The sequence below is a fragment of the Doryrhamphus excisus genome, chromosome 13, assembly GCF_030265055.1.
Source record: "Doryrhamphus excisus isolate RoL2022-K1 chromosome 13, RoL_Dexc_1.0, whole genome shotgun sequence".
In the NCBI taxonomy this organism is placed as follows: domain Eukaryota; kingdom Metazoa; phylum Chordata; class Actinopteri; order Syngnathiformes; family Syngnathidae; genus Doryrhamphus; species Doryrhamphus excisus.
This window is the reverse complement of record NC_080478.1, coordinates 4,998,121-5,013,046: the sequence shown is the minus strand read 5'-3', so window position 1 is coordinate 5,013,046 and position 14,926 is coordinate 4,998,121. Positions and strand designations below refer to the sequence as shown.

General features: G+C 45.5%; 1 protein-coding gene across 2 annotated transcripts in view; it reads right to left on the bottom strand.

Moving 5' to 3' along the window:
• Window positions 1-875: 875 nt before the first annotated feature.
• Window positions 876-14,926, bottom strand: part of LOC131140001 (HEAT repeat-containing protein 5A-like) — a 21,114-nt gene continuing 7,063 nt past the window's right edge. Inside the window, exons 16-42 of one of the 2 annotated variants that reach the window (XM_058090024.1) lie at window positions 14,618-14,772; window positions 14,415-14,520; window positions 12,857-13,047; window positions 12,596-12,755; window positions 12,337-12,526; window positions 12,095-12,264; window positions 11,888-11,914; window positions 10,881-11,025; window positions 10,587-10,769; window positions 7,516-7,749; window positions 7,264-7,442; window positions 6,125-6,193; window positions 5,885-6,064; window positions 5,596-5,815; window positions 5,408-5,512; window positions 5,207-5,341; window positions 5,008-5,135; window positions 4,766-4,913; window positions 4,509-4,682; window positions 4,328-4,429; window positions 4,169-4,252; window positions 3,896-4,102; window positions 2,375-2,520; window positions 2,124-2,231; window positions 1,959-2,061; window positions 1,722-1,875; window positions 876-1,646 (exon numbers count right to left, since the gene is read on the bottom strand). In XM_058090024.1, coding sequence (XP_057946007.1) covers window positions 1,484-1,646; window positions 1,722-1,875; window positions 1,959-2,061; window positions 2,124-2,231; window positions 2,375-2,520; window positions 3,896-4,102; window positions 4,169-4,252; window positions 4,328-4,429; window positions 4,509-4,682; window positions 4,766-4,913; window positions 5,008-5,135; window positions 5,207-5,341; window positions 5,408-5,512; window positions 5,596-5,815; window positions 5,885-6,064; window positions 6,125-6,193; window positions 7,264-7,442; window positions 7,516-7,749; window positions 10,587-10,769; window positions 10,881-11,025; window positions 11,888-11,914; window positions 12,095-12,264; window positions 12,337-12,526; window positions 12,596-12,755; window positions 12,857-13,047; window positions 14,415-14,520; window positions 14,618-14,772 — 3,966 coding nt within the window. In that variant the 3' untranslated portion in view covers window positions 876-1,483. The remainder of the gene's footprint in view (window positions 1,647-1,721; window positions 1,876-1,958; window positions 2,062-2,123; window positions 2,232-2,374; window positions 2,521-3,895; window positions 4,103-4,168; window positions 4,253-4,327; window positions 4,430-4,508; window positions 4,683-4,765; window positions 4,914-5,007; window positions 5,136-5,206; window positions 5,342-5,407; window positions 5,513-5,595; window positions 5,816-5,884; window positions 6,065-6,124; window positions 6,194-7,263; window positions 7,443-7,515; window positions 7,750-10,586; window positions 10,770-10,880; window positions 11,026-11,887; window positions 11,915-12,094; window positions 12,265-12,336; window positions 12,527-12,595; window positions 12,756-12,856; window positions 13,048-14,414; window positions 14,521-14,617; window positions 14,773-14,926) is intronic. The other variant, XM_058090025.1, reaches the window with a different exon arrangement.

Genomic DNA, 14,926 nt, shown 5'->3' with positions numbered 1-14,926 from the left:
TGAGAAGCGATTCGCAGTTGCGGGTCGTTCTTTTATGCAAATTGATGCAATGATGCCTTCGAGTGTCACGACCCGTGTCCCATGAGTCCGATTTGGCCACGGTGCCTTCAGGTGACCTACTAATTATATCCCAGACATCGATTCGTCTACATCACGCTCCATCATACTCTCAACTCTCTCGTTTTCAGTGGAAAGCTCACTTATTTTGCCTTTCTTTCTCAGCGCCATCATGTTGTGAGATTTTCCAGTATTTTAACACCTGTGGAAAAAAATTCTCACCGATTCTGGTCTGATCTATAACATGGCAACATGGGCATAAAACACATCATGTAGCTAGTCAAGTCAAGCCAGTAAAAGAAGCACGCCAGTAGAATAACACAGTTGAGCTACAACAAATTCTAAAAAAAAAAATAATTTTTTTGAAGGGTAATGGGGTGCTGGTGGACGATCACAATTTCCTTGTTCTCCCTCATTTACTCTAAACATTTCCCACATTTTATGATATTGTACCGTTATAGCAGGAAGGAAAAAACTACACACACAGGCCTGGGCATGGGAGTAAGCTGACTGGCTGTGTGGCGTTCAAGTATTGCTTTACGGCTCGGAAATATCAAACACTGGGCAAAAAATGTTAACTTGACTCTTTAAAAATTAAAAAAAAAAAAAAGTATTTTAATACCCCATATTGACATTTGTAAGACCTGACAAGGTCACATGACATGACTGGATGTAACACGTGTATTGGACATTTGTAACATTTACAGGTTCTGATTTCGTGAGATTTCACAGCATGTGATGTCAAGTAAGACAAATGAAGTTTCTAAGTAATCAGAAAGCAAATAAAAAAAAAAGCCAAATAATGACTTTACCACTTTATTTTCCGTTTAGTGTTTCTTCAATGCTTTATTGTCAGGTTTTCCACTTGGATTCATGTGTAAAAGATTACATTCGTGTATTCACACATTAGTGTTGTTGATGTAGTAAAGTGCTGATGGTCAAATGTTCCTTTTAGGCTTACATTTTACATTCCGCTACAAAAATATAACAAATCGGGTGTGAGCTTGTTTGTGTTTTTATCATTACAAAATCCGCAGGCTCCAAATTCGTCAGGCTGCGCCCCATTAAGTGGAGACTTTGGTGGTTTTGTGTTTGCTAACCCAGGATGAGGATGTTTTGCACGTTGTGCTCAAGTCCACTCCAGTAGTTTTGTGCAACTGGACATACCGTGTTTGCATTGTCACTCACACTTTTACTGTACAAATACAAGCAAGCACGATTTTCAGCCTGGTGGTGATTGACTTTGTGTGGAATTGATCGCACGAGACGGAAAGCTCTGAAGGCAGAAGCAGCAGAGCGGCCATGGATGATGTGTCGAGCGTAGACTGGTGTCTTAAGTCATCAAATAAAAACAAATGACGCCAGTGACCTACAGATTTTGGATACAGATGTCACATCCTGCGTCCTACTGCAGGGGTCATTGACGTTACAGGAAGTTGGTTTTGAGCGTGATGCTGGGAGAGGACTTTGCTGCCCTGCGGGAGGTAGAGTTAGCGCTGCTACCTTTAGCATTCACAGCGCTCTCCTGGGTTCCTTTGAGGGCAGCTTCCAGGCGAGACTTGAAGTGAGGACAAGTTGTGATGAGAGACCTGACGGATGAAGAAAAACTTTCAGAACATCCTGGCCAGAAAGCACCTTAGCAGATGTCGCGAATCTGGTTTCACCTGAAGACGTCCAAGTGCTGGGGACCCAGGCGCATGAGGTCCTTGAGCGCCGCCTCATGGAGAGAGCGAGACGCTGCAGGAGCAGAAGACAGAGCATTCTCGTCCAGCAGGAAGGAGATGAGCAGAGGGAACAAGATCGCCACCAATGAGGAACCTGAAGGTCACACAGACACACGTTACGGCTGGGGGGGAAAAAAAAGGGGCGCTGACTCTTCGACCTCAAAGCAATCCACTCACGCTGGGACTCTGCAGCGGCCTGCACCAAAACCTCCATGGCTCTGACGCCCTCCAGAACCACCTGCAGATCTTCTGGGCACTGAGGACGACACCGCTCCACCTTCTGCAAGCAACCACAGTCAGTCAAACGTGGATCGCTACCGACAAGCGAGTCTGGTGGAGCACCTGAAGGAATCGAAGCAGTGGCGGTCCGAGGGCCCGAATGTAGGGGACAGAAACCTCCTGGTGGGCTCGAAAGAGCAGAGCCAGCAACTGAAAGCATCGAGTGGCCTCCTGAAGAACATTCAAATAAAATACATTTTAATCAACTCAGGAGCCATCAAAAATTGTCGTTGGTGGTGCGGCAGTTAGGTTCAAGCACGGGGGGGAAGTCACGAGGTAAGGCCCACCAACGCACGCGCGTCGTGGTCACTGACCCGTGGGTCCTTGGCGTCCATGCTGGTGGAGAAGCGTTGCAGACTGAGTGTGTGCAGCGGCTGCACCAAACAAACATTTGGACCGGCAGACACGAGGAAGACGGTCAGTGCTGTGAGGAGGATGACGGGATCCACACCAATGGGCCCTGAATGCAACACACACACACACACACACAATGACTAACCCTTTGGAGTTAGGGTAGGATTTTGTAGTCCAACCTCAACATATGCATATAACATATAACATATATTTTAATTTTTCCATAGTATTTTAACACGTGATTACATCATGGCGAGTGCTATTGTTCATAACTCTTGTTTTATTTTACTGGATTACACCAAGGATAATTCATAATGCCGCCTACAGAGAACATACTAACTTCTTATTTCTAAAATCACAAATACTTCAACTTGCTGATATAGTTAAATCAGCTAAAATAATGCATAAGGCTAAAAATAAGCAATTAGCTAAAAATGTCATCCAATACTTCTCTACAAGAGAGGAGAAATATGATCTCAGGGAAGAAGTACATTTGAAACACTTCTATGCTAGGACTACGTTATGCTAGCCATAGCATTTCAGTATGTGGAATCAAACTATGGAATGGATTGAGTAAGGAAATCAAACAATGCACAATCACAATGCACATATCACCTACTACATCAGTATGTGACACAAATAAATAAAAAAATAAATTTAACTAAAAATAAAAACAAAAATAAACTTCAATTATATTAGAAAAGCAGGAAGTGAACAAATGTAACAGTTAGTGATTGTAAAAGTACCAGATGGAGGGGTAGGATCTAATAAGCTTTGCTTCTTCCTACTCCTTTTGGACATGTGGAACTGTGAACTGATTATGGGATGCATTCAATTGTAATCTGATGCATGTTCAAATGAAATTAAACCATAAACAAAAAATGTAAAAAAATAAATAATTTTTTTAAAAATTAAATTATTAAATTTTTATTAATTTTTTTATTAAAAAAATAAAATACAATTATATTAGAAAGGCAGGAAGTGAACAAATGTAACAGTTTGCTTTGCATCTTCCTACTCCTTTTGGACATGTGGAACTGTGAACTGATTATGGGATGCATTCAATTGTAATCTGATGCATGTTCAAATGAAATAAAACCATAAACAAAAATTTAAAAAAATGTTATACAATTTTTTTTAAATCAAATTATTAAATTTTTATTAATTTTTTAAATTAAAAAAATAAAATACAATTATATTAGAAAGGCAGGAAGTGAACAAATGTAACAGTTTGCTTTGCTTCTTCCTACTCCTTTTGGACATGTGGAACTGTGAACTGATTATGGGATGCATTCAATTGGAATCTGATGCATGTTCAAATGAAATTAAACCATTACCATTTCAAGTCAGATGAACCAGACCGTTTCACTTTCTACTACCATTCTGTGCCTACCATTATCCGCAGATACGAGGTTGTGGACTCCTTAAGTTAAAGCAATAAACCAATGAAGTTGCGCCCTTGTGCCCGTGTGTGCACGTACCCGCGTCCCACAGGTCCAGTAGCGTGCCGAGAGCAGAGCGCAGCATCATCTCCCACGCTCCCCCGCTTTTCTCCTGGCGACTCATCGATGATGTCAACACTACCTTCAGTGCTTGCAGAACTGCGTGGATCACCCCCCCGGGCCCTTTGGCTGCCCCGCCTTTTGAGCCCACTTCCAGGTTCTCCGGTAGAGGACATGTGTGTGGTTCTGAAGTGACAGGCTAGGCTAGGTTAGGTTGAGCAGATACCTCACAGGTCTGTGTGCGTGCGTTACCGGTGCGTGTGCTGGGTTGGAGCGCCGACTCTCGGAGAACTCCGAGGAGCAGGTAGAGAATTGTCGGCAGGATGGACACACTTCCTGCAGAACAACCATGAAACCATCAGCTCTTCCTTTGCTGTTCATGATGATGACATCATGAGCGCGTTTTGTCACCTTGTGGTGAGCAGATGGACGGCAGCTGAGACAGGACACACAAAGCAGAAGCCACGAGGTGACAATCGCTGTTGTTCAGACCCCACAGGGTCCCCCCTGGACCTGGACGCACAAATACACAGATCCTGTCAGTCACACGCCCACACATCAAAGTCAGCATTTGAGGAACCTTCGTACTCACCGGTTGGTCTGGTTCCAGACAGTTTAGGACTGAGTTTGGGAAGTTTGCGGACCAGCACGCACAGGCAGATCTCCAGAGCTCCAAAAACCAGCGAGCGTCCGGGTATCAGGCCCCCGGTGTCCCGTCCCTCACCAAATTCTGGCAAGGTCTCCTTCTCGGATGCGCCATCGTCCACTGAAACAAGAATGTTTCTATGAAGATCTCCGAGGAGGACACAGTGACTTGAAGCTCCTCACGGAGGAGCCATGCACGCTCACCTTCAGCACTGTGCCGTTTTTCTCTGATGTGCTCCTGGGTGGACGTCACTATCTGACTCAGCAAGTCCAACATCAACGCCTGGATGGACGCCGCCTCTCTGGTGACCATCAGTCTGTGGAGCACGCTGAGCAGTTCTACACTCAGCACCTACACATACACGCAAGATCTGGACTTCAGTCTGATTCTAGATCCAACATACTAGATCCTTCAGATCTTCTGAGAGCTGGTTCTACTGTCTTACCTGGTCACTTGCTATCTTGGCACGCGTCCACGGGACGTCCAGCAGCGCCTGCAGCGCTTGCAAACAGGAAGTGATGTTCTCCATCTGTTCCTCGGAGTGAGGAGAGCACAGGAAGTGCACGCTGAGGCCTGATACACACAAGCAGTATGAGCGGCGACAACAACAACAAACAACATCAAAGCCACCAGATGTCCGTTACCAAGAATTAGGTGGAGTCGCTCCACGTTGATGTCTTCTGGACTCTTGGCCCCGCACACAGAGCCACTGCGGCCCATGGAGGTGGGTGTGACCGGTCTGGACAGGTTGGCAGGGGCATCGTCGGACACGACAAAACCTGAAGCCCACAAGACGCCCGTTTAACACTTAAAACTGATTGGCAGGGAGACGAGGACGAGCTGACCTGTGCCGTGGAGCCACAGCGAGGTGGCATGCAAGATGGGAGCCCAGGACGACGAGAAGTGGGTGACGGTCTGGTTGGCCGTCTCTGCGGTGTAGAAGGAACCTCCTGAAGATGACGTGACTGCGTTAGCGTACAGTTTCCTGGAAGTGTCTAGCAGGGATACTGAGAGTTCACTGAAGAACTCAAACCTGGGTCAGGTACTTGGGAAGTCTGTTCCTGCGGGAGCAGCAACGTGCTGCAGTCCTGCAGAGCCGCCAGCCACAGGCGGCTCAGCTTGGATAGATCGGCGTGGACCAGCGCCAGCAGGCTCGTCCCTCCAGACTCGGACTCGGTGCAGTCAAGAACCGGTCCACCGGTCCTATCTGGGTCTGACTCCTGTGAACTCCTCTGGACGGCTACAATGTAAACCTGAGTAATGTAAACAATGTAAACCACAGGTCAGATTCCATATGTTCCAAAGATAACACTTTGGATCACCTGTGCCCAGGCCTTAAGAACAGCCAGCGTTTCCATGGTAACGGCAGCCTCATTGTAAAGTTGACTGCACAGGTCCCTGCCTGTCTGGACCTTGGCCAAGGAGCTGGCCAGGAGCTCGTGGACGCGCCGGAGATCGCGGTGGTCGCTGACCACGCCGCTCGCTATCCAGGCGCTGCAGACCTGCCAAAGGTCAAAAGGTGAAATCCGCTGATTGAATGATTAGTGACGGCTGACGGTTACCTGACAGGCCTTTGCTGTGACATCGGGAGGCGCGTCGGCACTGAACGTTGGTCTCAGAGCAGCTCCGACCTTCACGCACACACGTGATTAAGTTCCAGTTTGGATGCAATTTGTATGCATGGTGTCCAGAGCAGGGGTGGGCAAACTACGGCCCGGGGGCCACATCCGGCCCGCCAAGTGTTTGAATACGGCCCGCCCGTTCTTTCCAAAGTATTTCATTTAAAGTCAACATACAAGCTGGCATCATGGCTCGAGACGACATTTTCATGGTTTGGCTTTTATCAATTTTGTTATTTGATGCGGTCTGTTGTTTACAAAGTGCTCCTGAAAAAAGGGACACGAGCACATAATGATAATAATAATAATAACAAATAATAATAAAAAAATATTCTTATTATTATAAATTTATAACGCACTTTACATCAAATAAATGATCTGAAAGTGCACATATAGCAGATTGCATAACACTTTTACAGATACAATAATTTCGTTATTTGATGCGGTCTGTTGTTTACAAAGTGCTCCCGAAAAAAGGGACACAAGCACATAATAATAATAATAATAGTAATAATAATATAAAATAATAATAACAAATAATATAAAATAATACTAAATTTATTCTACTTCTTATAAATGTATAATGCACTTTACATAATAATAATAAAATAATAATAATAAAATAATAATAATATCAAATAATAATAAATTTATTCTTATTATTATAAATTTATAACGCACTTTACATCAAATAAATAACCTTAAAGTGCACACATAGCAGATTGCATGACACTTTTACAGATTTAATAATTTCGTTATGTGATGTGGTCTGTTGTTTACAAAGTGCTCCTGAAAAAAGGGACACAAGCATATAATAATAATAATACAAATAATAATAATAACAAATAATAATTAAAAAAAAAATTAAATGTATTATTATAAATTTATAACGCACTTTACATGAAATAAATGATCTCAAAGTGCCCATAAAGCAGATTGCATGACACTTTTACAGATACAATAATTCCAGCTGGACTGTTACATATAAAATATCGAGTCTGGGCCCCCCCATCAATTTTGTTAAATCAATGCGGCCCGCCAGTCAAAACGTTTGCCCACCCCTGGTCCAGAGTGTCGCTTACGTTGGCCTGGTACTGCTCCAGGATCGCATGACCTGGAAACTCGGGCTCTGCGATGGCTGAGAATTGTCGAATGATGACCAGGAGTGTGTGCAGACCCGCCAGTCGCAGCTGGTCACTGTGATCCGTTGCCGCCATAAATGCCATGCGCACCAGATCGCCGAGGTGAAGGACCAGAAAGTCTGAGGGGACAAAAGGACAGGGGTCAGAGAGGCCGCTAGGGTCAACCAGATATTGTATCTGTGGCGGTCCTACCGGTGGAGGTGTTCAGGCATCCGTCTTGAGCCAAGGCCAAGTCAAAGTGAGCCGGGTCGTCTTTCTGACACTGTGCAATGATGCGACACACGCACTCCATCGCAAAGCAGCGCGTGGACCAGCGTAGCGCCTTGAAAGGGCCGGCGGACTCGGCCCGGGCTCTGAAGACAGACGAGTCGTCGTCCTGGACGGGGTCATCGTCTTCTTGACCCGCCTCCAATGTAGCGCCCCGATCTGCGGTTTATGAGGAAAATCTTTGACACCTCAAATGTCAAGTGTAACAATTCTTAAGGATTTAGGGGCTATACCAGGGGTGGGCAAACTACGGCCCGGGGGCCACATGCGGCCCACCAAGCGTTTGAATCCGGCCCGCCAGTTGCTTTTTAAGTATTTCAACTTTTAACATAGGGCGGCACGGCGGTCTGGTGGTTAGTGCGCAGACCTCACAGCTAGGAGACCAGGGTTCGGTCCCTGCCCTCGGCCATCTCTGTGTGGAGTTTGCATGTTCTCCCCGTGCATGCGTGGGTTTTCTCCGGGTACTCCGGTTTCCTCCCACATTCCAAAAACATGCTAGGTTAATTAGTCACTCCAAATTGTCCATAGGTATGAATGTGAGTGTGAATGGTTGTTTGTCTATATGTGCCCTGTGATTGGCTGGCCACCAGTCCAGGGTGTACCCCGCCTCTCGCCCGAAGACAGCTGGGATAGGCTCCAGCACCCCCGCGACCCTCGTGAGGAAAAAGCGGTAGAAAATGAATGAACTTTTAACATACAAACTGGCAACATGACTTGCAAGACGGATGTCTTATTTAGTAAAAAAATATATATAAAATAATTAAATTAAATTAAATGACATAGTTTGATGTGTTCTGATATTTAAAATATGTCATTTTACAGATAAAATTAGACAAATAATTAAAGGAAAATGATAAGCATGAAATAGTGTGTGTGTGTTAAATATATGTTCTGGCCCCCCTGACAATTTTGTTAACTCAATGCTGCCCACCAGTCAAAATATTTGCCCACCCCTAAACTACGGTGTGGGTCGAGGGTCAAACAGGACGTGCAGACGTTCATCACACTTCCAAAAAAATTAAAGGAAATTCCCGCTGACAGCCCTAATTATTGAATTATATAAGAATTATGTAAAAGTACCTTTACCCAAACTAATTGCTCTAGCACAGGGGTGGGCAAACTACAGCCCGGGGGGCCAAATACGGCCCACCAAGTGTTTGAATCCGGTCCGCCTGTTGCTTTTTAAGTATTTCAACTTTTAACATACAAACTGGCAACATGACTTGCAAGTCGGATTTCTTATTTAGTAAAAAATAAATAAATTAAATTAAATGACATAGTTTGATGTGGTCTGATATTTAAAATGCTCCTGAAAAAATGAGAACATAGTACACCTAATAGTACAACACTTTTACAGATAAAATTAGACAAATAATAAAATTAGACAAATAAAATTATAAGCATAAAATAGCGTGTGTATGTGTTAAATATATGTTCTGGCCCCCCGAACAATTTTGTTAACTCAATGCGGCCCACCAGTCAAAATATTTGCCCACCCCTGGGCTATACGCATGGTACCACAACAAAGTATTTTATCGTTTCAGCCTCTCATCCACCCAGAAACGACTTTCTGGGTGACCTGACACGCTATTTTGAAAACGATTATGACACCCACCCGTCGCTGTCACGTGACCATAAGTGAGATTTCATGACAAGCCAACATAATATCGGAATATTTCGACTAGCATGACTCACCCCAGTCGACATTCTCCTGATATTTTGTTGTCTAAAATACCAAAATGACAATTCTTCAAAAGTCTAGACCAGTGATTTTCAACCTTTTTTGAGCCACGGCACGTTTTTTTTTTTTTACATTGGAAAAATCTTGTGGCACACCACTAACCAAAAATGTTACAAAATATCACCACGACCTCACACGAATGTGGCCCGCAGGACACTAGTTTGAGGCCCCCGCCTTTTGAATGAAAGTTTAATGTTAGTGCGGCCCGCGCAAGTTTGATATGGATGCTGTATGGTATCATGTACCCAGAAAAAATTATTACGTTTGATTCATGTTCATATTAAATGTTAAATAACTGTTAATAGTTATCCTCCCTATCCGTGTGGAAGTGGTAAGTTTTTGGCTATTTAAGTTGAAAGGAAATAACTTGAAGGCTACCGTTTAGGTCGCTAGCTCTCTAGTTTGCGAGTTAGCATGTGTCTCAAGACCCTGCAGTTGCGCAATATGTTGTAAATAAAAAGAGTATAAATGTGACTATAGTCGTGTTTTGTCATGTCTACAGGGCTCTAATAATGCTTTGTTCATTTTAATATGAAAAAAATCATTTGTCTACCCACCAACTATATGTGCTTTCTTAAGTTTTTATTATTTGCCGTTTTATTATTATTATTATATTTATTTATTAATGATTGATTGATTTTCTTTATTCTTGATTGTTTATTTTTCATCTTATTTTGTACAGAAAATTAAAAATTAAGATATTTGAGAATAGTGGAATGTTTTATCAGAGCTTTTATTGTAGAAAATCGGAACCAAAGCACTGAAAAAGTTTGTATATTTTTTAATTTTTAATAAATGCGTTTTTTTTTATTGGAAAACCTGATGTGGCCCAGTCTCACCCAGACCCTAGCTCCAGTGGCCCCCAAGTAAATTGAGTTTGAGACCCCTGGGTTAAAGGAATATTCCATCCCTGTTCAATTCTTTCCGTTTGAGCAAATAAAGCAAATGCAATTGGAATATTTGGGTCCATGTATACTATTGACATAATGGCTATTGACATCATATTTGCAAATGATGATTAATCAATGTTAATTATAAAAAGTGATATTGGATAATTCCTCACGGCACACCTGACGGTTTCTCAAGGTCCACTAGTGTACCGCGGCACAGTGGTTGAAAATCACTGGTCTAGACGATATATTCTTTTGTAGTTTGGTGTGGACGAAAACATTTTTTAAACAGTCAAAAACAAAAAAAAGTCAGGAGCATTCCCATGTGGACAGTGTTGTGTGATGTCATCAGTCATGTGACCCACCGGTAGACGCAGACAGGACATCCTTGCAGAGTTTGAGCCAGTGTCGGAGCATACCACTGGTGGCACTGGACGCAATCATGTGTACCAAAGTCTCCTGGATATCACTCCGGAGTCCTGGGTCAGACTCCTGGTCCAGCAGAGAGACGAGCGCTCCTTCCAGGCCCACTTCTTTGATGGTGACATCTGCAGGGAACAGCGGTGTCACTCCCACATCTTAAGACCATGTATGACATCACACTCCATCATCGCTGAAGGAAGAAGTATTGTGTGTGTGTGTGTGTGTGTGTGTCTCACCCATTTGTGTGTGTTCTCGTCTCTGCAGTTCCTTGAACTGCGCCACAGCCAGCTCACACACCTCTCGCGCCCCCCGCTGTACCAGCTGCCTCAGACACGCCACCACCGCCCGCCGCAAACACAGATGGGAGCTGCACAGGTTTGCCTGACATGCACACACACACACACGGACAGTTCAAAGTGTGTTGGGTGTCGTGTGATGATCACAGAAGCGTACATTCCTCCACACAATGTGTGGGTGGAGCGTTGACATGCGAGTGATCTTTGCCGTTAATGAACGAGTCCATTAGTGCACGTCACAGCGGTTGTTCCATCTCTTCGTTCTTTAAACTTCCACAGATACTTGACGTAAAAAAAAAAAAAACAAGTCTGGAAGCTGCTGGACTGCTACTAAGTTCATGACCTCCAAAGCAACAAGCATTTCAAGTAGCAAAAGTTTGGATGCTTTATTTTGAAGGAGACACTGAGAAACGCAAATAGAAGTTATTCATTCATTCATTCATTCATTTTCTACCGCTTTTTCCTCACGAGGGTCGCGGGGGTGCTGGAGCCTATCCCAGCTGTCTTCGGGCGAGAGGCGGGGTACACCCTAGACTGGTCGCCAGCCAATCACAGGGCACATATAGACAAACAACCATTCACACTCACATTCATACCTATGGACAATTTGGAGTGGCTAATTAACCTAGCATGTTTTTGGAATGTGGGAGGAAACCGGAGTACCCGGAGAAAACCCACGCATGCACAGGGAGAACATGCAAACTCCACACAGAGATGCCCGAGGGTGGGATTGAACCCTGGTCTCCTAGCTGTGAGGTCTGCGCGCTAATCCCTAGACCACCGTGCCGCCCATAGAAGTTATTAATTATTGTATTTGATTGTGTTAATGAGAAAAACACACAAAAGCACACGGTGAGTTGTAAACAAAACCAAAGCAACACAAAGTCAAACATGAATAAGTTTAAAGCGATAAGCTTCCCCCCCGCAAAGTCTGATGGAGCACCTACCAACATGGAATGTTCCAATAAGAGCTCCTGTAAGACACGACAAAGGGTTTAATACACACATGCCACAATGCCTGGATAACCATGTGCGAGCAGCCATGTTTCCATAGTGACAAGACGTTTCTGGTTGATTTTTCCTAAAATGTAAGAAGTATCTCCACGAGGTGTGTGTGTGTACATGTGTGTGTGTGTGTGTGTGTGTGTGCTCACACAGAGTGCAGGGACGAGGCTGGCCAGGTGAACATGTTGCGGGCAGAACATGTGTAGCTGCTGCAGGCAGGAAATGGCGGAGGCCTGAACCAGGCAGTGGGGCGTGGCCCGCATGGCGCCACAGGCCACCATACAACTGGAGCGTAACGCGGTCACAGCGGGCCCCTCCCCTGACAAAAAACCATACCGTATGTTCGTGTTCCTCCATGTGGCATCGGCGAACCAAGAGAGGCGTGTCCTACCTTGCAGGTCGGGGCCGAGGCACGTGATGAGGGCGTGCAGGCAGCGGCCGAGGCTGCAGTGGACCTCTGGGTGGGTGGGCGGAGCCAAGAGCAACAGTCGCAGCACCAGCGCAAAGGACGGATTGGCATGGGCGTGGTACAGCCCACGGGATAGGTCCACCACCAGGGCAAGACTGTGGAGTGACCATGTCTGAAAGAAACGCAAATCGTTTGTTTGGTTTCCAAGACGACACAGGAACCACGCAGAGCGAGTGCCTACCTGAACCTCGGGTGACGTGCCGTCCTGACTCAGCGTGAAGAGCACTCCGAGACAAGTGGAGAGATGTTGTGGCGAGCTGATGCCTCCAACGTAGCGGTGCAGCGCCCCCAGTGCCAGAGAGCAGCCACTGCGAGAAGCGCTATCCCGAGCAGTCTTTAGCCTGGACGCACAACATAAACCATGCTAATTATACATATAGATATACATACACATACGTATATTTACACACGCATAATTCCATACACCACAGTTCCGTCCCACCTGTCCAAGCAGAGCAGTGACACAGACACGGTGAAGCCTGCATCTCCTACGACCTGCACAAGACGAGCAAGGCCCTCAGCTGCCACGCAGCGTAGAAGAGGACTGGAGCTTTCCAGCGCCGCCATCAGGAGAGACACTACCGGGAGACGAGCCTCCTCTGACCCCAGAAGGCCTTGGGTGGTACCCGGGTGCTAATTGAAGAGAACAATGAGCTATTTAAATCATTCATTCATTCATTTTCTACCACTTTTTCCTCACGACGGGGTGCTGGAGCCTATCCCAGCTGTCTTAGGGCGAGAGGCGGGGTACACCCTGGACTGGTGGCCAGCCAATCACAGGGCACATGTAGACAAACAACCATTCACACTCACATTCATACCTATGGACAATTTGGAGTGGCATGTTTTTGGAGGAAAGCGGAGTACCCGGAGAAAACCCACGCATGCACGGGGAGGACATGCAAACTCCACACAGAGATGGCCGAGGGTGGGAATTGAACCCTGGTCTCCTAGCTGTGAGGTCTGCACGCTAACCACCCGCCCTATTTAAATCAAATCAACTTTATTTGTATAGCACTTTTCCTGCAAAGACATGCCTTGACAGAATTAAAAACAATTACCACAATTACCCACCCTCCATACTAGACACACATACACACACACACAATCACACACAGTAGGGAGACATGGCATGGCACTGAGGATCAAGGAAACGCCACCTTTGGGGGGCCGTCCACACTGGCAGGGGGACCAGCACCCGGGCCCCCCGACTCCGACAGACGGGCGGACCCCCACGTTAAAAGGGAGGAACCCCCAGCCGGCCGGGTCGAAGGGACCCAAGGATGGCACCCCCTCAGCAGACACGACACAGCCCCCGGTGTGGAGGACCCCCCCTGGAGTTAAAAGCTAAAGACTAAAAGCATAAAATAGGACTAAAAAGATAAAAACATAAGATTAAAAATATGAGTTAAAAGCCTGATTAAAAAGGTCTTTAATGTCTTTAATCTTTTTTTCTTTTGAGTGTTTAGTCAGTGAAATACAGTAAACCTCGGATATATCGGACTCGGATATATCGGAAATTCGCTCACAACGGACAGATAAAAAAGAACCAATTTTTCTGTAATGCATTTCCAATAAAAATTCATTGCATATATCGGATTTTTTATAACGGATTTCGCCTATTTCGGACAAAATCTCCAGTCCCGTTCCAATGCATTTCCATGAAATTTCCCTGGCATATATCGGATGGCCGCATCGTGGCGCTCCGATTCGCCGAATCGTGACAGGCCGCTATATGACGTCATTTGCAGCGTTTGCAGCGTTGCCTGCGCGTCCAGGTACATTGGAAACATAGTCAAGGAAGTGCCTTTTTATAACGGATAAAATCCCATTTACGCATATACCAGATATAAATCCCATATATGCGTAAAACGGACATTTTCCGGTATATGCATATAACGGATTTCGCTTATATCGGACAAAACCAGTGGGAACAATTGAATCCGATATATCCGAGGTTTACTGTAGTGAAAAAAAGCGTCATCCGCAGAGTGTAGTACCTTGAGTAGACTACAGATGGCGGCACACACGTGCGTCTGGACAGTCTTCTGGCGTTGACCCTTCAGCTGTTTCAGGGTCTCTACAAACTGTTCTAGAATCTTCACTCTGGGACACACAGAGCAGAGATGAAGCGGGACCATCCCAAACCAACCAACACAATCCAACTTGTGGTGTCCAAGGACATGATAATATGCAGACAGACCTCTGAGCCGAGATGATGTGCGGGAAAAGGAGTCCGAAGAGGTGTATGGCGGCACCAGTCAGGGCGGTGGCGGGGAGAAGAGGAGCGGGGGCTTCCTCGCTTCCCTCGCAGACAGCAAAGGGGTCGTTTTCCAGCGAGCCTGCTGCGACATGCAGCTGCGACACATGATGACATCATTAAAGATGGCAGAAAGGCTCATTTCGGGGGGGAAAAACTCAGTTTGGGTTGGGTGCATCATGTGACTACTTCATTCATTCATTTTCGACCGCTTTTTTCCGAGGGTTGTGGACAGTGCTGGAGCCTATCCCA